This window comes from Exophiala dermatitidis, assembly GCF_000230625.1.
Source record: "Exophiala dermatitidis NIH/UT8656 unplaced genomic scaffold supercont1.6, whole genome shotgun sequence".
NCBI classification, from domain to species: domain Eukaryota; kingdom Fungi; phylum Ascomycota; class Eurotiomycetes; order Chaetothyriales; family Herpotrichiellaceae; genus Exophiala; species Exophiala dermatitidis.
Window position 1 is genome coordinate 1,810,056 of NW_008751651.1, and position 25,536 is coordinate 1,835,591.

The 25,536-nt window shown below is 51.9% G+C and overlaps 10 protein-coding genes across 10 annotated transcripts; 5 read left to right on the forward strand and 5 right to left on the reverse strand.

Annotated features, from left to right (window-relative positions):
* Positions 1-1,019: 1,019 nt before the first annotated feature.
* Positions 1,020-1,937, forward strand: HMPREF1120_07479 (60S ribosomal protein L15; the record flags this gene model as incomplete). Its single annotated transcript, XM_009161704.1, has 4 exons — positions 1,020-1,106; positions 1,297-1,453; positions 1,509-1,735; positions 1,797-1,937. 4 exons carry the CDS (start codon positions 1,020-1,022, stop codon positions 1,935-1,937), a joined length of 612 nt encoding a protein of 203 aa, XP_009159952.1.
* Positions 1,938-2,796: 859 nt separating this feature from the next.
* HMPREF1120_07480 (uncharacterized protein) lies at positions 2,797-3,141 on the forward strand (the record flags this gene model as incomplete). Its single annotated transcript, XM_009161705.1, has 1 exon — positions 2,797-3,141. One exon carries the CDS (start codon positions 2,797-2,799, stop codon positions 3,139-3,141), a length of 345 nt encoding a protein of 114 aa, XP_009159953.1.
* Positions 3,142-4,814: 1,673 nt separating this feature from the next.
* On the reverse strand, positions 4,815-6,619 carry HMPREF1120_07481 (ATP synthase F1, delta subunit). Its single transcript, XM_009161706.1, has 3 exons — positions 6,311-6,619; positions 5,778-6,095; positions 4,815-5,504 (listed from the first exon to the last, which is right to left on the reverse strand). The coding sequence occupies exons 1-3, from the start codon at positions 6,473-6,475 to the stop codon at positions 5,301-5,303; spliced, it is 687 nt and encodes a 228-aa protein (XP_009159954.1). The 5' UTR covers positions 6,476-6,619; the 3' UTR covers positions 4,815-5,300.
* A 133-nt stretch (positions 6,620-6,752) lies between these two features.
* On the reverse strand, positions 6,753-8,817 carry HMPREF1120_07482 (uncharacterized protein). The gene is made up of 2 exons (XM_009161707.1): positions 7,199-8,817; positions 6,753-7,146 (listed from the first exon to the last, which is right to left on the reverse strand). The coding sequence occupies exons 1-2, from the start codon at positions 7,749-7,751 to the stop codon at positions 6,983-6,985; spliced, it is 717 nt and encodes a 238-aa protein (XP_009159955.1). The 5' UTR covers positions 7,752-8,817; the 3' UTR covers positions 6,753-6,982.
* A 237-nt stretch (positions 8,818-9,054) lies between these two features.
* On the forward strand, positions 9,055-10,407 carry HMPREF1120_07483 (adenosylhomocysteinase; the record flags this gene model as incomplete). The annotated part of the gene is made up of 1 exon (XM_009161708.1): positions 9,055-10,407. The coding sequence occupies one exon, from the start codon at positions 9,055-9,057 to the stop codon at positions 10,405-10,407; it is 1,353 nt and encodes a 450-aa protein (XP_009159956.1).
* Positions 10,408-11,305: 898 nt separating this feature from the next.
* On the forward strand, positions 11,306-13,178 carry HMPREF1120_07484 (retrograde regulation protein 2; the record flags this gene model as incomplete). The annotated part of the gene is made up of 2 exons (XM_009161709.1): positions 11,306-11,364; positions 11,441-13,178. 2 exons carry the CDS (start codon positions 11,306-11,308, stop codon positions 13,176-13,178), a joined length of 1,797 nt encoding a protein of 598 aa, XP_009159957.1.
* A 966-nt stretch (positions 13,179-14,144) lies between these two features.
* On the forward strand, positions 14,145-15,743 carry HMPREF1120_07485 (uncharacterized protein; the record flags this gene model as incomplete). The annotated part of the gene is made up of 1 exon (XM_009161710.1): positions 14,145-15,743. The coding sequence occupies one exon, from the start codon at positions 14,145-14,147 to the stop codon at positions 15,741-15,743; it is 1,599 nt and encodes a 532-aa protein (XP_009159958.1).
* Positions 15,744-15,803: 60 nt separating this feature from the next.
* Positions 15,804-19,717, reverse strand: HMPREF1120_07486 (uncharacterized protein). The gene is made up of 2 exons (XM_009161711.1): positions 18,899-19,717; positions 15,804-18,846 (listed from the first exon to the last, which is right to left on the reverse strand). Exons 1-2 carry the CDS (start codon positions 19,281-19,283, stop codon positions 16,061-16,063), a joined length of 3,171 nt encoding a protein of 1,056 aa, XP_009159959.1. The 5' UTR covers positions 19,284-19,717; the 3' UTR covers positions 15,804-16,060.
* A 194-nt stretch (positions 19,718-19,911) lies between these two features.
* On the reverse strand, positions 19,912-24,011 carry HMPREF1120_07487 (uncharacterized protein). The gene is made up of 2 exons (XM_009161712.1): positions 23,527-24,011; positions 19,912-23,438 (listed from the first exon to the last, which is right to left on the reverse strand). The coding sequence occupies exons 1-2, from the start codon at positions 23,588-23,590 to the stop codon at positions 20,218-20,220; spliced, it is 3,285 nt and encodes a 1,094-aa protein (XP_009159960.1). The 5' UTR covers positions 23,591-24,011; the 3' UTR covers positions 19,912-20,217.
* Positions 24,012-24,453: 442 nt separating this feature from the next.
* Positions 24,454-25,197, reverse strand: HMPREF1120_07488 (uncharacterized protein; the record flags this gene model as incomplete). The annotated part of the gene is made up of 1 exon (XM_009161713.1): positions 24,454-25,197. One exon carries the CDS (start codon positions 25,195-25,197, stop codon positions 24,454-24,456), a length of 744 nt encoding a protein of 247 aa, XP_009159961.1.
* Between the last annotated feature and the right edge of the window lie 339 nt (positions 25,198-25,536).

Below are 25,536 nucleotides of genomic sequence, written 5' to 3' on the forward strand. Positions count from 1 at the left end.
ACGGGCTGGTCAAGCTCATGCAGCAATCAGATGCCCTGATCTTCGCCTATGACCAGCTCTCGCAACGACAGATGCAACAAAACTCACGCCTGGAGAATATCAAAATGTCTTTTGACAAGGACAAACAGCTCGCGGTGGCCACGTTGGAAGCAGGGCAGGCTGTGGCGACGATGGAGGTGCAAAGATTGTTGGCTGATGGGTTTCATGAAGTTCAGATCGGGGACTCGTATGGGCTCAGCGCAGAAGATGTACAAAGAGGGAGGATGCTGTTGGCTAGGGGTGCGGCTGCAGCTGCGGGTGCTGGCACAAACATGACTGGAGAGATGGCGAACAAGCAGCAGCAGCCTTTAGGATGGGGCAATGTTGCAAGAGATACGGAGAAGGCGATTGAGAGGCTTTGTTATGCTGGTCAATCTCAAGCTCAAGCTCGTGGGCATGGAATTGGGAATGGAAATGGGAGGAATCACTGAGCGATCTATGGTGGTTTGTCTGGCGTTGCAGTTCATGTTGCTCACGGGTGTCAGCTGCCAGTGTACCTAGGTAGAGTATCAGCAGGCCTGCTGGGTTGACAAGTCGAGTTCGAGAGTTCAGTTGTACAACATTGTAGCTAGGTACAACATTGTGGTTGTCTTTGTCTTTGCCTTGAGCCCAGGGCTTATGGAGAGGATCATGATGCCGTCCACCGACCTGGTAATGTGCGATTGGTCAACGGCAGCACCCCATACTTGAAGGACGTGTTAAGACTAGTTCGATGCTAGTGGGTAGATGCCAGCCAACTAATTGCGCGCTAGTGGCAGCACCACGAAACCGACGCCAAGATTCCCTGCCTCGCCAAGCCTGCGCACACTTCGACTGGAAAATTGATCGATGTGCAGTGTGCGGCTTTGGTCTTTGGCTTTTGTTCAATTCGACCGACTTTCACCAACCCGTCTAACGCCAACAACAGTTCTTCGCGAGGCGCAACAGTCAAGGTATTTGATTCAAAGACTGTTGGTATCAACAAAACTAATTCTCTGCAGATGGGTGCCCTCAAATACGTCGAAGAACTTCAGAAGAAGAAGCAATCCGATGTCCTTCGATTCCTTCTCCGAGTCCGCTGCTGGGAGGTGAGCTTCCCCGAAACACAAGACATGAAATGAAGACAGAGAGGCCGCAAGAGAAAAGAAAAGGAGGGGAGCGTGACAGGACATGAAAATGGACATTGTCGCTCTTCTCGGTCTTTGCCAATCTGTGGCACAGTCTGCCTGTGTCTTGCTATACACTCGTTGAACGTTTGCTGAGAGTGCATCAATATAGCTGCGACAATTGAATGTCATCCATCGCGCTTCCCGCCCGTCTCGCCCAGACAAGGCCCGCCGTCTCGGGTACAAGGCCAAGCAAGGCTATGTCATCTACCGTGTCCGAGTTCGACGTGGTGGTCGCAAGCGACCGGTGCCAAAGGGTGCTACTTATGGTGAGTGAGGAGGACACAAATAGCAGGGACATGAAGCTCATACTCGGTTCTACAGGTAAACCCACCAACCAGGGTGTGAACCAACTCAAGTACCAACGATCCCTGCGTGCCACCGCCGAGGAGCGTGTCGGCCGCCGCTGCGCCAACTTGCGTGTCCTCAACTCATACTGGATCAACCAAGACTCGACCTACAAGTACTTTGAGGTCATCCTGGTCGACCCGCAACACAAGGCCATCCGTCGTGATCCCCGCATCAACTGGATCGTAAACCCTGTCCACAAGGTGAGTTGCTACAAATACTTTTGTCGGCTCTGCAAAATGCTAACGTATCGTTTGTTTTCAGCACCGCGAAGCTCGTGGCCTCACCGCTACCGGCAAGAAGTCTCGTGGCTTGGGCAAGGGTCACGGATTCAACAAGACCACCGCTGGACGAAGAAAGACCTGGAAGCGTCACAACACTCTGTCTCTGTGGAGATACCGATAAGCGTATCGCTAGGGAAATGGGAGTTGTCTCTTTTGGTTTGCCTATGGAAAAAGCTCATGGTCAACTTCTGCTCGGTTATGATGTGCAACGGTGCGAGGAGATAGCAACGGCGATCTGTGTCGCTTGGTTTGCGACAAGTTCAAAATCATGGCGAGACAGGCTCGGAGGATGGACGAGCTTCTTCATACGTGGAATGCGTGCAATGCCACTGCCATTGCGATTCCTCTGATGGTCGCGACGGGTTGAGAACACAGATGATACCAAAAATTGAAATGCAAGCATGCGATTGCAATTGTGATTGTGATGGTATCAGTGACTTTCTGCCTTTCCAAGCAGGGGATGTTCTTAAGAATTACTAGTACTGTCCCTGTCGTGCCCAGTCCTTGCAGGTTCTGCCAGTGACACTGCATGCGTAAAATGCGCCTGGATCCGTAGGAATTATGATATTAGCCATGGCATCGCATCGCATGGCGAGGCTTTGCGGAAGATTTCCCATTTCCCCACACTTTTATGCTCCAGCGCAGGACCCGCCCAGAATTTCGGACTGCGGCCAAATAAATTTTGTAACTTCAACACTGCCAGTGACTCAAGAGCATCTGGTATATCGCATCTTCCCCATCCTTTTGGCAAAGTCCATAACCCAAGAACTCGTCAGTCGGTATCTCAGATGACTTCCTAAGCGGTTCCCAACTTGAACTCAAAAAGTTACCGAGGCACCGTCATTCAATACCTTATTGACTGCCTCGTCCGCACTGCCGTACGAACTTGAACATTGCACGATCTCGGCGCCTTTTATACGACACCTTGGTACCTAGTCCTAGGTATACCTACTAGAAGGTAAATCATGCCATCCACGACCATGACTGGTACCGCCGTGACAACGGCAACCACGACAACTACAACCACCCTCAATCTCAAAGGCTCATCATCTTCTTCCACTTCTTCTTCGGCGCCAGCAGCGAAAAGCACAAATGGAAGTGGTTCAGATGATCTCGACATCTACGACGAAATCGAAATCGAAGACATGACCTACGACCCAACCCTCCAAATCTACCATTACCCGTGCCCCTGTGGCGATCGATTCGAGATTGCGATTGCCGATTTGAGACAAGGGGAGGATGTCGCGGTGTGTCCGAGTTGTAGTTTGATGATTCGGGTGATTTTCGAGGTGGAGGATTTGCCTGCTGAAGAGACAAAGGGGTGAAAGGGAAGGGAGGGTGAAAAGCGACAAGAACCATCAAGGGAAAGAACCGTGAGAACCCGTGAAAGAAAATAAGTACGGAGGTGTGATGACGACGACGACGACGACGACGACTGTAATGATCATCATGATATGATGATGAGGATGTTGGTGGCCATTTATTGGAAAAGAGAGAAGGGATGGCTGTGACTACCTATGACTACCATTGAGTACGGGATTGAGGAACCGTACTCGACTAGACTGGACTGGACTGGACAGAAGAGGACAATGATGCCCCAGAAAGGAAGCGGTCGAGTGCAAAGATTGAACCCATCCACAAGCCCGTTTCTGGGGAGCAGGCTTGTGTGGAATGTCATGGATGTTCACATCAGGAGGGGATAACCAGAGTTGGAAGAGTCGAGGCCATAAGGGCAACGGTGACAGCCATGGCAAAGACCACGACCAAGCCGGAATCGCAAACCTCTCTCCCTCCCAATCAGACAGTTCAAGGGGAATCGACGTAACAATGGCCCCTGTCGGACTCTCCAGTCGCTGGGAAGATCTTATTGATATTGGTGGTCTATACACGACGGGCCCCTTATGTCTTTGCAGCTACCACGACGAGCGAAGGAGATTGCTCGCCTGGATTACGGAGACCCAGGAAAACAAAAGTCACACGAACGTCCCCGGTTCATACGCTCCCAGCATACATATTATTTGTTCGTCGAAGCACCGGCAGAAGGCATGGCCCGCAACGGTTCGGCCAGACCGGTCTTCAACCGCAGTGCCATGACATACGCACAGTGCAGAACATATTCGGTACGCTGTTCTGGGACCTCGTCGGATCTGCTGCCGGTGCCCAAAGAATACTCTCTTATCTCGAGTGAGACCAAACACCGTGATCAGGAGTGCACCGCACCGCAGAAACCGTCAGCATCGGACCAACATGAGGTCCGTGAAGCCCTTGTGCCAGAAATTGCTGGCTTCTTGGCTCCCAGAACTTGAATACAGTCAGTCTGTTCGCAGACCGGCATATGGAGTATTGTGGGTGCTCTCTTGAGTCGCGGATCTGAACTGAGTGTTGCCATGAGTAGGATAAGGCAGTTTCTATCATCTAGACGTGAACAACAGTCCAAAGGCAATGCTAGTCCGAGGCTGTTGACATTGATCTGAGGAGCACTGCCCGTTAAGAGTAGCAGGGGACAAACAACAGAGTATTTTAGCCCATTAGCCCTTAACTCAACTTGACTGTCCTACAGAAACCGCTGCCATGCCATGTATGTCATAGGAAGAATAGGACAAGAATGGCCCACTTTCCATCTGATTTTTTTGAGAAAAGATAAACAATAAAAAAGCATTAAAAAAAGCTACGGTACTAGTAGGTATTACAAAAGCCGGAAAAGATATTATTTGTCGAGACGATCGATGAGAACTACTATAAGCAGCTACAGTAGGTCACAGCTGCGTACGGTAAATACTATACTCAACATGAGGACTATAGCCAAAATCCCTTTTCCATTAAAAAGGAGGTGGAGGAGGAATGGCCTCTCCGGAAGCAAAAGATGGAGCAAAGACCATGCAGAACATTCAGAAGTATATGGGAACGATACAAATATACCAAACAGATCAAAAGCAACAAAACTAGGACAATGCAGCAAATCCCCATTTTGAGTTGGGAGAGTAGCGGAACAGAACGTAAACACATACTAGGACCAGTCTGGAGACGGGTGAGAAAAAGAAAAGAAGTAAGAATCTTCAACCCGGCTCAGACACATGGAGGTTAGGTTGGGGAGAAGAGAGACAGATAAACCCGCGGTCGACACGCAGATGGAACGGGATGGGATGGCATGCTATATGCAGATTCGTTGTCTCGAACATTCACTTGAACAGTCTGGTCGCTCGACTGGCCAGAATGGAGCATTGATGTTGATGGTGATGTATATTTCATTCCCGAGAAAACAGAGGCAGAGAGAGTTTGTGTCGGTCTGCACAGGAGGACTCTACCAAGAATAACATCGCATTCCCCCACCGCTGCGTCCCATCTTTCAGCTTTTCAATTTTTTATTTTCTTCATCTTAGCATTCCAGTCAAAATAACCCATTTGAAAGCTGTGCCATGCAGTTGTGGAGAAGGTCCGCGGCGCCTCCGTCTTGCTCGGGGAGGGTGTCCGGGTGACGACATTTTTACACGGTATCGGTCAACATCTTGTTCAAGCGGGCGATCTTGCCAGACACGCTGAGGTCGATGGTGCGCTCGCCAATTTCCACGACCAAACCGCCCAAAATATCCGGGTTCACCTTGCTCGTCACCTTGAGTTTCTTGCCCTGGCTATACTCGGATTTCGAGATGGCGGTTTCAAGGCGTTTGAGGGTTTTGTCGTCGAGTTTCTACAAATTACTCCATGTCAGTGGAATTGAAACATAAGGAGAAGTGTTGGTTTGGCCCCTTGCAAGTAACAGATAGATAGGACCCCGAGGGAAAAGGTTAATTTTCCGGCAGTTTTTTGCCCCCGATTCGACTGAAAGGAGGAAGGGAGGGTAATGTTCTTGGAAATGAAAATGACGGAGGGTGAGTAAGGGATATATATCGCCTTTGCGGTTTGGATCCAGGTGGCTTTTGGCAGAAGCAGCTTGGGAGGAGGTTGTTCTTTTGTTCCATACCTGAGCACTGGTAACAACGACTTCCATCTCACCACGGGCGGCGCTCATCAAGGTGCCAAACTTCTCACAGGCTCCCTCGAGCAGGCTGAGCCGGTTGTGCTCGGCGAGAGCGGACAAAAAGTTCTTGACCGTGCCGCTCTTGTCGGCGCCACCGGTGTGTTTCTCCAGCTCCGCCACAATTTGCGACTTGTCCGTGTCAGACAGGGTTGGGGCCGACAAGATCGTCTGCAGTTTCGGGTCGCTCTTGAGAATCTGGGTCAGGCTGGCGATCGCTTTGGAGGTCGGTTCCAGCACGTTGGTCTTTGCGGCGGCCGTGTACTGTAGAATTCCAACAGGTTAGTCTTTTGCCGCAAAACTCCAAACCATAAATCGTCTTCCGGCTCGTCGTTCGGCGAGCTCCCCAGTGTTCTATTCCCAAGTCGTGACCGAGCAGAAGAAGCTGAATTTCAACACCCGCGATCGGAACGACTTTGCCAACCGTGACGATTTATTTTCCTCCCTCTTCTTTCGTGGGTGTTGGGCTTTCCGCATACCAGAGCATTTGCATAAGTTCCATCAAGTCCGAACAGCGGCACAGGGGGTTTCGGGTCGACGGCCTGTCCCTGAGCTGCTGCTGCGTAGGTTCGGAAAGCAGTCTTGGGAGCTGCTGTGCGGCGCGCGGCGGCGAAGGCGGGCCGCATGAGCCTGGAGGACATCATCTTGAAAGGTGGCTAGGTGAGCACAACGCAGGAAAGATGGACAGAGCGAGTTGGATCGAGTGGGCGAGCTCGAGAGGGGAGATTCAAGATTCGATTTCGACGCACTGCAGGCCGCTTCAGGTTGAGTTCTGAGCTCCAGGGCTCCAAAACCGGTCATTGAAGGTCGGACGCTGCTTGGGCGGGAGCTAGTCCTTATTGGGTTATGCCTCACAATAGAGAGATTTTGTCGACACACTAGTATTACTCTGGCTCTGCACAGGTAGTAAGACAAATATAACCACTTGAACAGTACAGCGTTGTAAATGCATCTCACCGTGGTTTTATAGCAATCTATCTTGAACTGCCACTCTAGATCTGCGCGGTCTATCCACCGTCTATGCCAGGTGGCCGTCCATAAATCTCACCATACCCCTAGTACGCGATGAAAAAGTGCATTTCTCCCGATCGACACCAAACACGGCGTGTACCACTATACTTCATGGCCCATTCCTAAATTCCCGATGACATTCAATGGTAAGGGCCAAAGCTCCAGTCTTCCACATCGTCTTCAATTGTGAGACGGAGACCGTGGACGTCGATCATCTCGTACATTTGAGCAATTGCAGCCCGAGCCTGTTTGTGCCAGGGACCACGACCGCCATTAACGGCATCCTCCTTACTTCGCCAGAGGCCTTGGGGACAATTAGAACAGAACCGCGGACGGAGTTCATATTTCTGACTCACAAGTTGCAAGATTCCTTCTCTCAGAATCGGCCACACCATACCAATACTTCAACAGTCCGCCGCTTGCCGTGGCTTCGGCGTGAGACTCCTTGTCGAGCCTGAATAAGAGGTCAACGTCGATGTCCTGCTTCAGCTTGGATCTAAATTCGACCACGTAGAAGCTTTGGCGTTTCCATCTATATCCTTTGGCCACTGACAGGACTTTCAATTGCGACATGACAGCTTCCCAATTGAAGGCAGCATTGTAATCAACCGTTGCGTAGTCGGGAGTAACCGCTTGAAGGTGAGTCAAGGCCAACGCCAGCAGCTGGTTGGGCGTATTAATGCTTTCAAGATCTAGCTGGTGTTCAGGCTCTAGGTATGGTGAGACCGTGAGCCACCCTTGCCGCTCTCGCTCGGAGGTCTTCTCTGATACTTGTGGTGGGATCTGGGGTATTAATGCTTCTGCCGGGTTATGGTCGAACTCCGACACGTCACGAGCAATGCGCGTATTCCCATAAATGCCTCTTTCTCTTTCCACCTCTAATACCGCTGGGGGTAGGACTGTTGTCATTGAATCAGGGGCAACTTGAGTTGCGCAGAAGGTTGATGAGATGCTGAAGGGATTGAAACAATCTGCCAAAGACAACAGCGTGAGAGCAAACAAACTGGGGAGGAATGGGAGGTCTGGGGTAGCGGTCAATACAGTATAGGAGGTGGTTGACTCAAGGTGTCATTGTGTGAAACCGACATCAGATCACGCAATTGGAGCTTGGAGCATACCAAAGTGCAAACCTTCCAATCTGTAACACGAAATGAGCGTAAAAGAACAAACATATAATCCAGTATGAAAGTAATGCTGGTTTTAGACGTCTGAGAGGCGGTGGACGTTTCTCAATGCCAGCAGGGAAGATGCTGTTGACGTGGACATGTTTCTTCGCGACCAAGCGGGCACTGAAAGCGCCGCGTGTCGGGCGGGCTCCAATGGCCCCGGCGCCATCTGCCACGGTTGATAACGCGCGACCAGTCTCTGCAGAAGTAGAATTGATCAATCGACATTCCGGCCCTGTTTGCATGTGTATTATATAAAAGAGCAACAGCTGAATGGTGTATGCAGAATGGCGGAGCGTTGGGCTGCAATACAAAAGAGAATCAGGCGGCTGAGTGTCTCGCTTTTGTCCAGACTTTACCACATCAGGGCAAAATATCACGCAGCCGTGCAGAGCATCGAGTCCCTGGCGCGACCGAGAGCCGCACAGCTTGTGCCGACTACCATTCAAGACGATTATGGCTGTTACCTCAGTTGAGACCCCAACCTCAATAGCACGTATGATGGCGGATGAAGGTGCAAATGGCTCTGAGGTGTGACCGACACGAGGCTGTTTTATTTATTTGGAGGCAGGCATCGTCTGGGTCTAGGACAGTAACCACCACAACCATTGAACGGCGAGAATAGCTTCAGAAAGGCTCGAGTAGGACACGGTATATTGACTACGTGGGATCCGTCGAGACCCTATCAGAGGATGATATTCGCTCCATCAGTCTTGTCTTCGGCAGATGCTGATCAGGGTCTTCATGCGGTGCGGTGTTGGACCCCGAACAGTCGCGGCGACAACGAGACGTGGCTGGAGCGTCTGTTTGATTGGCGGGTTGGGAGGCTGGACTTCAATGCGGCGACATTTCATTTTTTAGCAGTGAAAAATTCCCGAACGGTTGAAGCCACCTTGACCGTCGCAGCCTCCGTCTCTTCTGTTCTCAATCGCTTCTCAAAACCCTTCCTTGTCCTCATTCCTCCTCAATCCTTATAATCCTCAACCCTCAACCTCTATTCCATCCTCCACCCCCTCCTACCAATAAACTCTATCACAACCGCAATCATGAACGGTGCTCCCGCCCAGAAATTCAAGGTCGCCGACATCTCGTTGGCTGCCTTTGGCCGCCGCGAGATCGAACTCGCCGAGGTCGAAATGCCAGGTTTGATGGCCATTCGAAAGAAGTATGCTGCCGACCAGCCTCTTGCCGGTGCCAGAATTGCCGGCTGCCTGCACATGACCATCCAAACCGCCGTCCTCATTGAGACCCTCAAGGCCTTGGGCGCCGAAGTTACCTGGTCCAGCTGCAACATCTTCTCCACCCAGGACCACGCCGCCGCTGCCATCGCCGCTGGTGGCACTCCGGTCTTCGCCTGGAAGGGCGAGACCGAGGAAGAATACCAATGGTGTTTGGAGCAACAATTGGTATCTTTCCCATCTGGCAAGAGCCTCAACCTCATCCTGGACGATGGTGGTGACCTGACGGCTTTGGTCCACAACAAATACCCCGAGATGCTCAAGGACTGCTACGGTGTGTCCGAGGAAACCACCACTGGTGTTCACCACCTTTACCGCATGCTCAAGGGCAAGCAGCTTCTCATTCCAGCTGTCAATGTCAACGACAGCGTTACAAAGTCAAAGTTCGACAACCTGTACGGCTGCCGAGAATCCTTGGTGGATGGTATCAAGCGTGCTACCGACGTCATGATTGCTGGCAAGATTGCCGTCGTCGCTGGCTACGGTGATGTTGGCAAGGGCTGTGCTCAGGCTCTTCACAGCATGGGTGCTCGTGTGCTGGTCACCGAGATTGACCCAATCAACGCCCTCCAGGCTGCCGTCTCTGGATACGAAGTTGTTACCATGGAGGAGGCTGCGCCTCTCGGTCAGATCTTTGTCACCACCACTGGCTGCCGAGACATCATTGTCGGCCGTCATTTCGAGGTGATGCGCAACGACGCCATCGTCTGCAACATCGGTCATTTCGACATTGAAATCGACGTGGCGTGGCTGAAGAAGAACGCAGCCAGCGTTCAGAACATCAAGCCACAGGTCGACCGCTTCACCATGCCCAGCGGTCGCCACATCATTCTTCTTGCTGAGGGCCGTCTAGTCAACCTAGGCTGTGCCACTGGCCACTCGTCTTTTGTCATGTCCTGCTCTTTCTCCAACCAAGTCCTGGCTCAGATTATGTTGTACAAGGCTGAAGATGAGGCTTTTGGCAAGAAATACATTGAGTTTGGAAAGAGCGGCAAGAAAGAGATTGGCGTTTATGTTCTGCCCAAGATCCTGGATGAACAGGTTGCCCTTCTGCACTTGGACCATGTCAACGGTCACTTGACCAAGTTGACTCCTGTCCAAGCCGAGTATCTTGGATTGGATGTTGAAGGTCCATTCAAGTCCGATATCTACCGCTACTAGACCGTTCGTGCCTCCTGTGGCAATGGTTTAAACTCACTTCTCGACATACATACTCGAACGGCGTCATGGGTTTCCTTTGGATTTGGGGTTCTCTTCTAATGCTCAACGCATAGAATTGGAAGATCAGGTGCTCAACATGCTATGCTTCGGCTGCAAACGAACAGCCGGAACTCAACGACGTGGAATGAAGGAAAATCAATGTGTTTGACGGGGTCAAGACACGAAACGAAAAGTTTGCGGTTCTTTTTCGAGTTTCGTCATGAAGAGATACTGGAAGAGATGAAGATGAATATTACGTCCTTCAACGGACAGATCGTGGAGCTTCATCAGCTTTGCAAAGAGATACCCCAACAGATGATACGTGCTTCTACAAGAGTAGAATTTGAACAGTTTCCTGCCACTTAATGTCTCTCCCCAGTCAGATTAGTTTTAGATGTAAGAGTGTTCACTTTTCACCAGCAGCTAGGTGTCACGCATGAGCTGGCCATCTCAAGGTGGTGGCAGTCTCTGAGCATTATCGACCTGCAACATTGAAGTACCTCGTACTTGTACCTAAGCATCGGCTTAAACTACGCTTATATTTCTTAGATATAGCTTACTTCGTTGTCCACCAGTCAGAATCAAGGGACGAAGCACGAGATAGGACGCTAAGATCTAGTTCCTGCTAAGATGAGTACTAGGACAACTTTGTAGGGTTCCCGGACGCTTCATCCCTCGTAAACTGTTTTCCTTGTTCATCGTCAGGCTCATATGCCCTGCGGCTGATACGGTGTGCGTTGACCATGAGCATCCATCCGCTTGGAGAGATGAGAGTCGGGTAATACATGCGAACCCGCTCTTCCGGTTCGTCCTTCGACCATCAACAAAGGTAGTGTTTCCGTGCAAGCGCCTGGTCAAAATGAGGCATCAACCGCTAGCCAAGAACAATCACCTCTTCGGGGTCGTTGATATGGGAAGGTGCGTGCATCTACGCCTTGATATCCTTCCAAAATCCGACTTCTGGACACCATCTAATGAGGTTTTCGTGCTGAAGTAATGGAATTCGCTTTTCCATATCCGACCTGTCGCCTCCTACGACGCGGGTGCTACCAACATTGTACTTTGACCGAGTAGGTATATCGCTGTATGAGGCCCAGTACGACCCAGAAACAGGAGAAAAAATCCCTGTCCCTTGGCATGTCATTAGAGAAGTGACCGAGGAGTTCCGGCACTTTGTCCATGTCTGTCGAGAGTTTGGCGTCCGGAAACATCGGATCCGGGTCATTGCCACGGAAGCCACGCGGACAATGATAAACTCCAAGGAGTTCAGAGACCATATCAAGGCCAAGACCGGTCTGGTGGTCGAGATGCTATCCAAGGAAGAGGAAGGAAATGTCGGCGCCATGGGCATCGTCAGCAGCCTTTCCCAAGTTCGCGGTCTGGTCATGGATCTAGGCGGCGGCAGTGCTCAAATCACCTGGATCATCTCCACGGACGGAATGGTACGGACCAGTCCTAAGGTGGCAATATCTTTCCCCTACGGGGCGGCTGCCATCACGAAAAGATTGGAAGAATGTGCAAAGGCCAAAGACCCGGACAAGGCAAAGGAGAAATTGCGTAAGGAGATTGTGGACAACTTCCGCCGAGCATTTGACGACTTGGAAATCCCTCAGGAACTCAAGGATGATGCTGAAAGGGACGGTGGCTGGCATCTCTACCTATCGGGCGGAGGCTTCCGGGGATGGGGTTATTTGATGTTGCACGAATCCCAAGAGCAGGGCGCACACTATCCTATCTCCATCATCAACGGGTTCAAAGTATACAAGGACGAGCTTACAAATACGGAAAAGCTCAAGGAGGTCGCCCGCAAAGCTGAGAATATCTTTCGTGTCTCTGACCGCCGGAGGTACCAGGTCCCGGCTGTTGCATTTCTTGTCAATGTCCTTGCCAACACCTTACCCATTGGTATCTCGGTCGCTCGGTTCTGTCAGGGCGGTGTGCGAGAAGGGATTTTGTTTCGTGACCTCCCTCCAACCATTCGAGCACAGGATCCTATTGCCGTCGCCTCGGCACCGTTCGCGCCCGGATCAGCGGGGCACTTCATTACATTGCTGTTGAATGGTTTGCCTCCTCCCTCGGCTTCGCTGGGCAAATCAGTTCCGCCCGCCTTGTCACACCACATCATTGAAGGCTTAGCAAACCTGTCCTTCCACCATGCCTCCCTGAGCAAGGAAACCGCCTCCGTGGCCGCATTGTATACCACGACCACCGGCGTTCTCGCATCCGCCCATGGCCTGTCGCACAAGTCTCGTGCCCTTATTGCCTTGATGCTGGAGAACAGGTACGACGGCGAACTACCACCTCGCGAAGAGCTTTTCAAGTCACGTCTGGCCGATCTTCTCACTCCGGAAGAGGTCTGGTGGTGTAACTACACCGGAGTTCTCATGTGGCTGATTGGCCAGTTTTATCCGACCGGTAGGGTCGTACACCACCCGAAAGTCTGGCTGTCGGCTCGGTTTGCGGGTAATCTAGGTAAGAAGGGAAACAAGGAGGGCGTTGAGCTCACCATATCGGTCCCTCGTCCTCCGGACGTGCAGGACGACGCGGTGGAAAATTCCGCATTGGACTCGTGTTCGGATGAAGAAGGCCCTCTTGTTGGCCGACGACGTATGCACAAGTATGCCAAACATGTGGCCCGCGTCGGAAAGAAGAAGCATTGGGTTGGTGGGAAGGACGGTTGGGGAATGAAGGTCCAAGTCATCGTCGCCGAACATTTGAGCCCTGCCAATTGATCTGTCGGTGATCAGAGAGCGTGGACATATGGCGCGGAATGAAAGGGTATGCCAGCAAAAATGTGTGGGAATCGACGTATTGATTTTTTTTCCTGAGCACGCTTATTCCGGCAGGGTCAAGGACGCAGACAGAAAAGCTACGCTGTTTCCATTCTAGCCCGAGTCCTTCATTCCATAACATTTCGAGATATAAGGACGGTAATCATCCGGAATTCTTTAACGGTTCGGCGTTGACAGTGGCGTATCAGGCTGTCATCTCACACCGTCAATGTCTCTGATAGCAAGAGGATATATCCTAGTTAGCTTTACAGTTAGCATCCCAAGCCGGAGGCATGGTCATTTCCTAGCATGATAAACAGTACAAGGCCCAGTCTTGATTCTACTGATCGGACGTGAGGTGGAAAGAATATAGATTCATGGAGGGTATCATACAGTTGTAGAAATATATTAATTTGGCCCTTTGTAGGTTGGTAAGTTAAAATTAAGCTTTTTCATGGACAGCCGTTGTATAGAATGATGTCAATTCCTCCTATAATATTCGGTCTGCAGCACCAATTCATCATCGTCTCTCCATCGTTGATCCCGAGACCAATTGATACGAATTGCCAGAGCAGATACTGATTCTGGAGGGGTTGCCACCTCCTTCGATACTTTCAAAGGCTTCGATACCACCACCGACAACGCCTCGGACAAGTATGGGTTTCGTATTATCATGATACCAGGCTTCCCGACATCACGACACTCTTCATCAAGAACAACGTGGACTCCTACAGCATTAGACACCTAGGTAGGTGTAGGTGTAGGTGCGCCTAGCCCCAACAACAGTGTTCAATATTGCGAGAATCGAAGTTCAAATTCAACAAATATATGCACCGATTGCTCTGGGCCCGAGTACCAACACTATATCCTGGCCCTAAGCTAGCAGATTACGGACGACACTGGCTGCACGCACCAATCTGCCGCCACATGGCGAGCACCACCACTACCTCTACTGCTGCAACGGCGACGACGCCAAATCCAAAAGTGGACAACAGGAGGATGCCGCCGCGGCCCAACAAACCACCAGCACAGGGCAAGGGTAAGGGTAAACGACCTACCCATTTTTTGTGTCTACCACTAGTCACGGACGAGTCGGTCGCCCAGCTGTCAGAGTCGCTGGAATTTTTCAAATCTGTGACTACTACCACTACTCCTGATACTACGAGATCGTCGGCGACTCTTACGGCCGCCAGCGAAGATGGACCTGAGCCACACCCGAGCCCGACGGTGGCATCCAATACCAACAGTGGAGCCGTACGCGACGAAACTCTCCGTCTCATACCTCCGGCCGCACATCGACCACCAGGGACATTCCACCTGACTCTCGGGGTGATGGATTTGTCACAGGAAGAAGATATGACACTCGCGCTCAAGTTGCTCGAGCAGATTGATTATGTTGATTTACTCCGTGCAGCGGGAGCGGGAGAACTGACGGCAGAACCACCACCACGGGGACCAAAACAACCGCAACACCACGACAGTAGACCGCAAACCAGATCTGAGTCTGAGACTGAGCGTGGCAGCAGAAGAGGCGACAAGGAGGAGGAACGCACAGCGGAAGTTGAAGCACAAAAGCCCGACACGTCGACAGTGACAGTCGTGGCATCGGCAACAACTACAACCACATCTAGTACCAAAGACCAAGACCATGCTCACTCTGGCGCAGAGTCAGACTCTTTGACACCTTCAACTTCGGGTCCAACTTCAGCTTCGCTGCCCACGTCTTTAACGAGAGAAGTCACGCCTCCACCTACATTATCACGAAGCAGCAGAGCTTCCGCTGGCACGGTCAACACCACATCGACATCCTCACTCTCAGTACCGACGACTACACCAACACCAACACCATCAATCTCCTCTAGTTCTATTCCTATTCAAACTCCATCTCCCCTAACAATAACCCTCCACGGCCTCGGTACATTTCCCCGCCCCAGCACCAGCCGCGTCTTCTACGCCAACCCCCTCGACACCACAGGCCGCTTATTACCTTTCGGCAACGCCGTGCGCCGAATCTTCCAGGAAGCAGGACTGATCACTGAAACCCGGCCGTTGGTGTTGCATGCCACCGTGGCGAATTTGATTTATGTTCGAGGAGGATCCAAAAAACCTCGCGGCGGTCGCAACAACAAAAACAATAAATCCGCCAAAAATAAAGATGATGGCACCGTCGACGCCAGGGATATTCTGAGATTTTTTAATGATGGTGCTGCAGCCGACTTGTACTACCAGCAGCAGAAGCAGCAGCAGCAGCAGCAGCAGCGCCAAAGCCAGATCCAAAGCCGTCAAGGACGAGGACAGCTTGAGGTGGATGTCAGTACCACAGAACAGATAATATCTGCATCACCGTCATCATCACTGCCAACCAGTTCACCATCAGCAACGCATGGACTAGGTTCGAAGTTCATCTGGGCCAGAGATGTCAACATCGACCGGATCCGCATATGCAAGATGGGCGCGGAGCCGTCGGACATCCCTGGCTGGGGACTGGAGTATAAGCCGATCGCGGAGAAGGTGTTTCGTTCTTGATGGCACAAGACAAGACGATCCCCCGGACGCAGCTTGGGGTAAATAGAACTAGACGAGCAATCATGCAGCTAGGGGATGGATGGCTTATAGTCTCGTGACGACCCTCGCTCTTAATCCTGAGGACCCCATTGTGTAATGACGGAAGACTCAAATCGTGCGTCTTCTAACATAATATATTCTATCCTACTGCCTTTATTAGTGCTCGATCCTCGGGCACCCCTCTAATGATAATGTAGCCTTTTTCCATCTAGGACATACCCTCCTCCTGTCGATACACCCCGGACCACCTATTAGTGTGCACCATCACTGCGGAGAGGCTAGTCTAGTTGAGCCTCAAACTCGTCCTCATACACCGCCGCACTCTCGTCCGTCTTGATCCGACTGAGCTGTTCACTGATATACTTGTCATAATGACTGTCGGCAATGCTCTTTCTACGTTCCTTTTCGAGAACGTCTTCCTGCCCGAATGCGCTAGACTCGGAAACTGCCGACTGGGTCCGCTCGCGGGAAAAGTATGACCTCTCGCCATTTTCTCCAGCGTCACTATCACCAGCAGCGGACTTGGCGTCGCCGTTGACGCTCGAAACAAAGCTGCTACGGTTGCCAATCGAGCGTGAGGTCGACGAGCGCCGCATGCGTGGAGACCTGTGGCTATCGGGACCGGGAGTACCAACATAGGTGTTCTTCCTCGTCATACCACGACTGAGGATATCGTCGAAATAGTGAGCCGCGGCGGTGGACGGCGTTCGTGGTGTCTGAGGTAGACGACAGTTGATGCCAGTATCATGGATCATCTTGGCCATCAGGCCGGTCCAGCCGCACTGGTGCGACGCACCCAGGCCCCTTCCAGTGTCACCGTCGAAGAACTCAAAGAACCACAAGTAGTCCTTCCAGTGAGGGTCAAAGTCCAAGGTATCATTGCCGGCGTTGATAGCGCGGCGACCATCTTGGTCTCGAGCCATCAAATGCTGCAAGCGATGTTGGATTTCCTCTGCCACATGCCCCAAATGCATGTATTCACCCGATCCAGTAGGACATTCGATCTGGAAGCTGGTGCCATAAAACATATAGAACCGCAGGAGGGACTCGACAAGTAGAAAGTTCACCGCAATCCAGATAGGGCCTCGCCAGTTGGAATTGCCACCGAACAACCCAGAGTCGGAGTCTCCTGGGACGTAGCCGACCTTGAAGTGCTGTCCGTTTACGTCCATGCTATACGGATGGTCTTCATGGTACTTTGACAAACTGCGAATTCCGTGCTCGGACAAGAACTCGGTCTCGTCGAGCATTCTCTTCAGGATCTTCTCCAGTCTCTCCTTGCTGACCAAGGACAAAAGCAGGCGCTCATCCTTCCCACGCTTGCGCATGGAAGCAATGTTGCGTTCTGCAACGTCGTGCCTGTTCTCAATAAACCAATCCATTCTCCGCTTGAAGTTGGGGAATTTGTTGATCAGCTCGGGTTCCAATGTGAGGACCGCGTACAGAGGGATGAGACCAACGAGGGATCGGACGGGCAATTGCTGAGACCATGGGCCACCCCATGAGATGGCGTCGTAGTAGAATCCGTCCTCGTCATTCCACAAACTCTTCTCTTTGCCACCCTCACGGTAGGTCATGGCGTCCGAAATCAAGATAAAGTGTTCGAAGAACTTGGATGCAATGTCCTCGTATATTCTCCGATGCTTGGCCAGTTCGAGAGAAATGTTGAGCATGCAGAGACAATAAAAAGCCATCCACCCAGTGCTGTCTGCCTGCTCGAGGACGCCGCCCGTGGGCAATGGCTCGGATCGGTTGAACAAACCGATATTGTCCAAGCCGAGGAAACCACCCTCGAAAACGTTTTTCCCTTCGTTGTCCTTTCGATTAACCCACCACGTGAAGTTGAGCAGCAGCTTTTGGAAGACTCTTTCGAGGAAGTCCAGATCCTGTCGCCCATACATCTTCCGCTCGATCTTGAACGTTCGAAAAACGGACCATGCATGAACGGGGGGATTGACATCGCCAAAGTTCCATTCGTATGCAGGAAGTTGTCCGTTGGGATGCATGTACCACTCTCGAGTGAACAAATCGAGCTGTTTCTTTGCGAACTCCGGGTCGATCATGGCAAGAGGAATGCAATGGAACGCCGAGTCCCAAGCTGCGAAGAACGGGTACTCCCAAGAGTCCGGCATTGAGAGGATATCGTCCAAGTACATATGTTTCCAGTGGATATTGCGGACATTCTTGCGGTTGGGCGGAGGAGGCGGCATGTTAGGATCGCCGTTAGCCCATTGATCCCAGATGAAGTAGTAATGTTGCTTGCACCACAACATGCCAGCGAAAGCTTGCCTTTGAATGTTCCTCAGATCATCAGCCATGGGAAGAGGGCTGATGCGATAGTAAAACTCGTCGGCTTCCTGCCGCCTCTGCTCGATGATATCGTCCAGCAGCTCCTCGTTGAGATAACCGTCGTATTTGCGGGAGAGACGGAATCGGACCACGGCGCATTCACCCGGAGGCACGCCATCACCCTGACCAAAGTCGTACCAAGCAGCGCATTTGGTTCCTGAGCAGCGAGGATTAATGGCCCCTTTCTCTTCATCCACGATCCATCGATGGAAAGCATCCTTGACGTATGGTTGCTTGTTTTTGGCACCATAAAGCTTTTCCGTGTTGGTATCGTTTTCGGTAAACATGAGTTGAGGGAGCACATCCTCGGCGTCCGGACCGCAACCTGGGGAAGGCGACAGCTGGAAGAAGCGTGTGCCGAGTTTATAGTGTTTCGACTGCGCAGTCATGGGCCCGACCATGCGAATGTTGGGTTTGAGCTTGTCCGGTTGATGACCCCAGGTCCAGGTATTGCGGAACCACATGTGTGGGATGATATGCAGGGGCGCTGGCTCTGGACCCCGGTTGTAGGCAGTCACACGAAACAACAATTCTTCTGGGTCGTCCGCCTCCTTCGCCGTCTCGATAAAGATGTCAAAGTACCGATCGTCCTTAAAGGCGTCGGAGTCAATGATATTGAATTCTCGTTCTTGTTTGCCTCGTTTGGCATTCTCCTCGATCAATTGCTCGTACGGGAAACGTCGTTGGGGAAGCTTGTAGAGATATTTCATGTACGCTGTTCATAGATTAGTACGAAACTCGGAGCGGTGGACTGCAGGCCTACTCACAATGTGTTGGCGTGTTATCGAGGTGAAAGTGCGCCTCCTTGATACTCTCGCCATGATTGCCCTGGGGATTGCTGAGACCAAAGAGTCTTTCCTTCAGGAAGTCATCCTTTTCGTTCCAGAAAGCAAATGCCACGTTCTGCAGGCCGTGGCTGTCGCTCACACCTGCAATCCCGTCTTCGCCCCAACGGTAGGCCCTGGACCTGGCTTGGTCGTGCGAGAAATGGCTCCATGCATCCCCGTTGTCGGAGTAGTCCTCGCGGACGGTTGCCCACTGCCGTTCAGATACATAAGGGCCCCATTTCTTCCAGTATTTTGTGCGTTCGCGGTCTTCTTTCAGCCGCTTCTCTTCCTCACAGAGGTATTCGTGGTGGTCGACTACAACCATCTTGAAGTAGTGATAAGGATACTCCGGGGGGATTCAAGGAGGTTCGTTCCGTTATGACGGGCTAGTACATGTCGTAGGTGTTCGGTAGATGAAGCTTCAGGTGGAAGACTCAAACAAGAGAGGATAGCAACACCGTAATTGTGCCACTGCCCGTAACTTGGAACAAAAAAGCAAGAGCTGCTTGATGGACAGCGTAGCCGAATGGAAAGAGCAATCTACCCGGTCCAGGAAAATAAATTGATTTTCTCCGTCTGTCAAAAGTCAATCGTGCAATTGACTTGACCAGGCACAAACCTAGGAACACTGCAGGGAACCAGGTTGGTTTTGGGGCTCGTTAAACGTTCAGACAACGCCAGTCTGCAGCATAAGCGTCAGTGGCGTTGACAGCGAGCGAGAGCGAGGGGCTCGAGGCGGTCCTCCACCCACAACAGGGAACAAAAGACCAACTACTGCCACTGACTGGGGACAACGGTTGATCTATCCACCAACTAGTGGCGATGAGCAGTAGAACTCAAAGTCGCTACAGTGTCTGGACCATCGAAAATCCCATCTCAGCCTTCCCAACGGAATTGCCTTTTTACTCGCCTCCTTCGCTTTCGCCTGCGCTACTGATCTAGAGACTCATCAGTTGGGAAGTGTTAAGCCATTATGGTATTCGTACAATTGTATCTGGTGGTGCTCTAAGTACTGAATGTCGCAGTGCCTGTGGCAGGACTTTGGCTAGTAGAACCCGCTGAGAACCCCAATCGTATTGATATCTCCTTCACCAGCCAGTAATTTCCAGCTACGAGCACCGAACCCCAAAAACCCAAGGTATTGAAAACATCAAACACATGTCCAGCATGAAGTGTCCGCCCTTCAGCTGGCCACAGTAAAGGATATCAAGAGATACCCGGCAACCTGTGCCTATGGTAGTTGTGTCCGCTCCAGATCCTCACTTGAATAATGCCAAAATCTCCTTCATATGCTGCTCACGCACTTCTTGTTTGCTCAGCTGCTTGTGGTTTTGGTTCATCGAGACATCGGCCAGCTGCTGCTTTCGCTTTTGTAGCTCCACGATTTTCCCTTCGATGCTGTCGCGCATTTGGTACCGCTTGACCAGCACCGGTCGTCTCTGGCCAATGCGGTAGATCCGGTCGACGGCTTGCGCCTCGGCTGCCGGGTTCCACATCGGTTCCATGATGAAAGCGCGCGATGCGGCGGTCAAGTTCAGACCCTGGCCGGCTGCTTTGATCGATGCCAGGAGAATCCTGACGCTGTTGTCAGACTCCAGAGCGTCCATGGCTTGCTTGCGGGCGTTGAGTGACATGGTGCCGTCGATTCGCACAAACGAGTAGCCATTGTCGCTAAGTGCCTTTCCAATAAGATCAAGATGTGAGGTGAACTCGGAGAAGACGACACACTTTAGTGGCGGCTCTCCAGCAGCCTCGAGTGGCTTGCTTTCTTCGGTCATGACGGCTATGTCCTGAAGGAGCGCTCTTGTCTTTGTATGAGGACCAGTGTACACTTCAGGCGAGGCTTCATCCCCCTGCGCAATGTTGTCGTCCGGTGCAACGTACACCTCGCGTGCCGTGGATCCACTAAATCCAACATACTGAGCAGCGATCTGTGTCGAGCAGAACGGGCATTGGATCGGATGGTCGTTTGGTAAGCTGTCGAAAGCCGCTTTCTCGGGCTCGAAGCAATCCGCGCACACCAAATCGAAACAAGGTAGGACGAAGCACCGTATGCGATGCTCTTCGTCTTCCATCTCCTCACTTTGCACAGTGTCGCTGCTGACTCGCTTTTCACACTTTCGGCAATTGTCGAGCTGGGCCTCGGCCATGAGGTTCAATGACTCGTACGCCGCCCGACGCGAAATGGTTGGAAGAGCGTCTTCACTATCCACGTCAATAGCATCCGCAGCACTGATGCCTTTCAGCTTTTCCAGATCCTTCCCCTTGAGTAAGTCGCGTCCATGAGCACATATTAATCTCAGAGTCATGATACCACGGAGCACATGGTGTTGAACTCCACTGTTCTTCTCCTTGGTGCTGGCCAATTCCTTGATTTTGACGTGCGCAATCTCTTTGAAGAAGTCATGCAGTTGGCGCTCCTCTCGCGAAAATTCCAGTCTATCCACGAAGTCTTCTCGCTTAGGTAGGTCAATACGGTCGCGTAATCGACGGAGGGTGAAAGAATCCACAAAAACTCGCAATGCCTTCAAGAACCCGGGATCGCCAGCCTGTGCCGGGCCTCGGATGTACTGATTGAAACGTCCAGCTGTGTCATAAGGATAAAGTCGGAGAAACCTAGTAAGTGATCCGAGGTCATCCAAACGGTTTTGAATGGGCGTTCCAGTCAGACACCACCGACGCTCTGCCGCAAGGCTATAGACCGCTTGGGATTGGAGTGCCTTTTGCTCACGAATCGTGTGTGCCTCGTCCAATATGATTCTGAACCAGTTCAGTTGCCTCAAGGGAATTGCAGAGCTCCTGCCAGAAAATTCGGAAGCCACCACGCCGTAGGTCGCAATAACAATGTCGTACTTGGAAAGAATGAAGGGATTGCGTTCTCGACCAGGCCCATGGTAGACGTAATGGGTCATCGTGCCAGGTTTGATATGTTGGACAATTTGGTCTTCCCAATTCTTGACGGTGCTGGTAGGGCAGATGATCAATGTGGCACAAGTGTTGCTTAGAAGAATGTTGTCACTTTTTTCGCGAACCACCTTCGCTTGCCCAAATGCTTTGGCTTCCCCCGTGGTGCTCGCAACCAGAGAAAGGGCTTGAAGCGTCTTGCCCAAACCCATGACATCTGCGAGGAGTCCGCCCAGAACTTGATCGGGCTCTTCTCTCGTAGATATGCCTGTCACAACCTCGTGATAAGTTATGGCACCGGTCCTTGATTTCTTTCGCCGCCACAGCGAAGAGTTCTCTGATTCTGACGCGCCGAATGTTCTTGGGCGCTCGTGCGTCAGCATGAATGTGAGAGCCTGTTTCTGATGGCTTAAGAGAGGTGTTACGATGGTTGAAGGCGGCTCGGTCTCGGCCAAAGGTGCAGCCGCATTGGCGAAAGAATCAAAGAGTTTTGACACTGCCTCTGTTGCCTCTTCGAGAGTCCGAGTGTCTGGAAGGAGGCGAGGCTGTGGACTGCGGGCAAGGAGAGGTGGCATAGCATGTCGCTGAGCATGAGGATTCAGGGTGGGAATGCCGGGCTCTGGCGCCATCGGTGGACGAAACCAGAAGTTGTGCTGACCAAAATGCTTTCCAACTTTCTCGGCATCTCCTCTCCGGCCGTAGAGATTCACGACCATCTTCAGCTGTTCAGAGCAGGGTTGATGAGCCCACTCATCTGGCTTCTTTCGACGATTGACCAATTTTGCCTGCGTCCGAAACCCTTTCAGACCGTCCATGGCAGGCGCTAGAGCGGCAGCAAAGTCCTGGTTGACTCTTCCGAAAGTGGTGTTCCAAGGGTCAACCACGTGGATGACCGTGTCTTTGGAGGGTGTGCGCACAAGGGTAACTTTCATAACCGGCCATTCGTTCTCGCGATGTAGCAAGGACTCGGATTTAGGCTTGGGAGTGAGGTATGCAGCGGCAATTGTGGAAATGTGGCCGTAGCAAACCTCTTGGTCGTCAATCGTACGAGTAGCGACAATCTCAACATCATCATCCCCATCATCGTCGTTGGTAAGATCCACCAGATTGTTCATGGCGGCTTCAGCGGCCTTCTCCGGGTCAGGTCGCATGTACTCGCCAACGATGCCGTTCGTAGGATGATGCGAGAACGTGCTGCGTTTCTTCGCTTGATCAACATCGGGCTCAGGTTCACTGGTCAGTTTGATCTTCTTGCGGGGGTTGTGGACCCGTGACTCGACGCCATACACACTCTCGAGCATCGATTTGGGACCACTGTTCTCGCGGTTAAGGACCCCAGCCGGCGGCGGGGTGTCCAACTTGTCTCCGGAGTTGGCATCAGACATTGTGGGCCTCGGCTTTGACGCGCTCGATATCTTCTGTGAGGAGCGAGGGTTGAGGAGAGATCGAGCGTCGTAATGTAAAGATGCCCTTACAGGGCTCTGACCAAGAGCCGAGTGACCTGGGCGCAAGCTTGGAGATGATGCTGCATTAGACCCGGGCTCTGAAGAAGCAGAGCTGCGGTTGTGAGGTATGCCTGAGGTAAGATCAAAAGTCAGCCTATGTTCCGGCGCGATACAGGGTCAAGTTAGGGTAACGTTCTGACAAGATCATGATCAACTTACCGTCAGGTTTGGCTCCCTTCTTCAAGGACTTGGGATCAAGAAGTAAACGAGCGTTGCTAGCCATTGCGGTGCGGCAGCATATATAACCAATCTCCTAGCGCGGTGAATAGCCAGACAGTGAATGAAGGAGATTTAGCAGGGAAGCAGTGGCGAGTCATGTCGTGGCATCGTCGCCCAATGCACTGACAGTGAATGCGACTCCAGGGACTTGGCGCGCAATGTTGTGGGAGATCTCTCAACAGTGAAGACGAAGTCGAAATATCATTAATGCCGCTTGTACGTGTATCTTGAGCATTAACGTGGATAGCGATTTCAAGAGTAGTTAATCTCAAGGGAGAAGAGGAAGGTCGCAACTACTACCAATTCAGTCTGCACTGCAAGCCTAATATCTTGCCTGAAGCACTGTGATTTGAGGTCTTATGAAATGCAAAAGTCCACTTGTGAGTATGGAAAGTGAAGATGCATTATTAGGAAGTGGCGAGGCTCCCAGGCCAGAAGTAGTAGCCTCCAAGTCGAGGCACATGTTGCAGACGAGGCTGCGCCAAGCCTTGCTTATTAACCACGAGGCTACGGCGAGGCTCATGCATTGTACTACAACTAATACAACCACCGCCATGTGCACGCTATCTACTCAGGGTGAAAATGGAATGCTAGGGGAGACATGAGGTATAAATCGCATCATTAGACTATGTTTGGCGCCACTGACCATGCTCTCTCATGGGATCTTCTCTAGAAGACCCCGAAGCACGAAATAAATGGAGTCGCAGAGCGTTTCTTCCGAGCCGCTGCTACACAAGGGAAGAAGACCAGCCGCCAGAATGACCAAGGTACAGGAGTGAGACTACCACCGACAGTGGCATGGGACGAAATATGTAACAAGGAAAACCGCCTCTGCTTCCTTTCTGACCACTGCCTCGCCGCAACTTTTCACCAACGTTCCTGTCTTTTGGTATATCCACTTGCAGCATCAGCGAGCCATCTGCCTATCTTACCCGCTGTGCTTTTTCTTCTCTGCTGAAAAGGACCAGCCTGTGTCCCACTCTCGCTGTTAGTGCGCCGAGTTTCTGGCTGTGCATTGTCTGAGCCTGTAAGGCTGTTCGCTTCAGAGTGCGCTCCATCATCATTGCTCAGTGTCTGCGCGATCGCTGCATCATCTTCTATCTGCTGCCTCTGCTGCAGTCGGGCCTTTTCTTCCTCTGCGGACAGAGATAGGGAACCCGTATCACGGGTAGCGGCGGAAGTGGATGGAGAGGGCAGGGTCGGCTGTTCTTGCGTTTGGCTCGTGGCCCCACCACCGACCGCCATATGATATGACGGTAGCGGTTCGGTGTGTGGTTCGCCTTCGACAGGCGGCATCGTTGACTGGGAAATCGCAGAACCAGGACGACTTTCTCCGTCTCGTTCGAGTCCCAGCGTAGTGGCTCCAGCGGTCTCTGCTGCGTAGTTCGGGTTGTCGGGGCTATAAGCCGGCGGACCACTCGTGGCTCGACTTGCGTATTGGTCGTTACTCGATGGGCCATAGGTTGAGCCCATGGGCTGGATGCCTTTACTGCGGAGTTTGGCTTCCTGGATCCGTCGCGCGCGGAGCGCCCTCTCTTCATCGCCGCGCTCTTTCCAGTATTGGTAGAGCGGGCCGCGGGAGTATTCGTTGCTGAAAAGGGACGGGGCCATCGTGTGACTGGATGTAGTCAAGGGTAGTATGAGTGGTTGAACGGTGGGAGTAGAGAAGGCAGCCTAATAGTAGGCAGTATCGTACGGGTTGGGGCGGGCTGTGATGGTTAAACAACAAGTGGCGTGGCAGGCAGTGGAATAACGAAAATGAAGAGATGAGAGGCAGGATAGGATCAAGATATCACAAACGGGACCCTTGAGGTCTACTGGAAATGAGTCGGCTGACCGGGTTTCTAGGTATAAGTACAGTCTGGGTCGCTTGAGGTGACGCTGTGGCCTGTGATGGTGTTGATGCGGGGAAGATGTGAGGAAAGAATCCGGGGCATGCTCTCGTTTTCT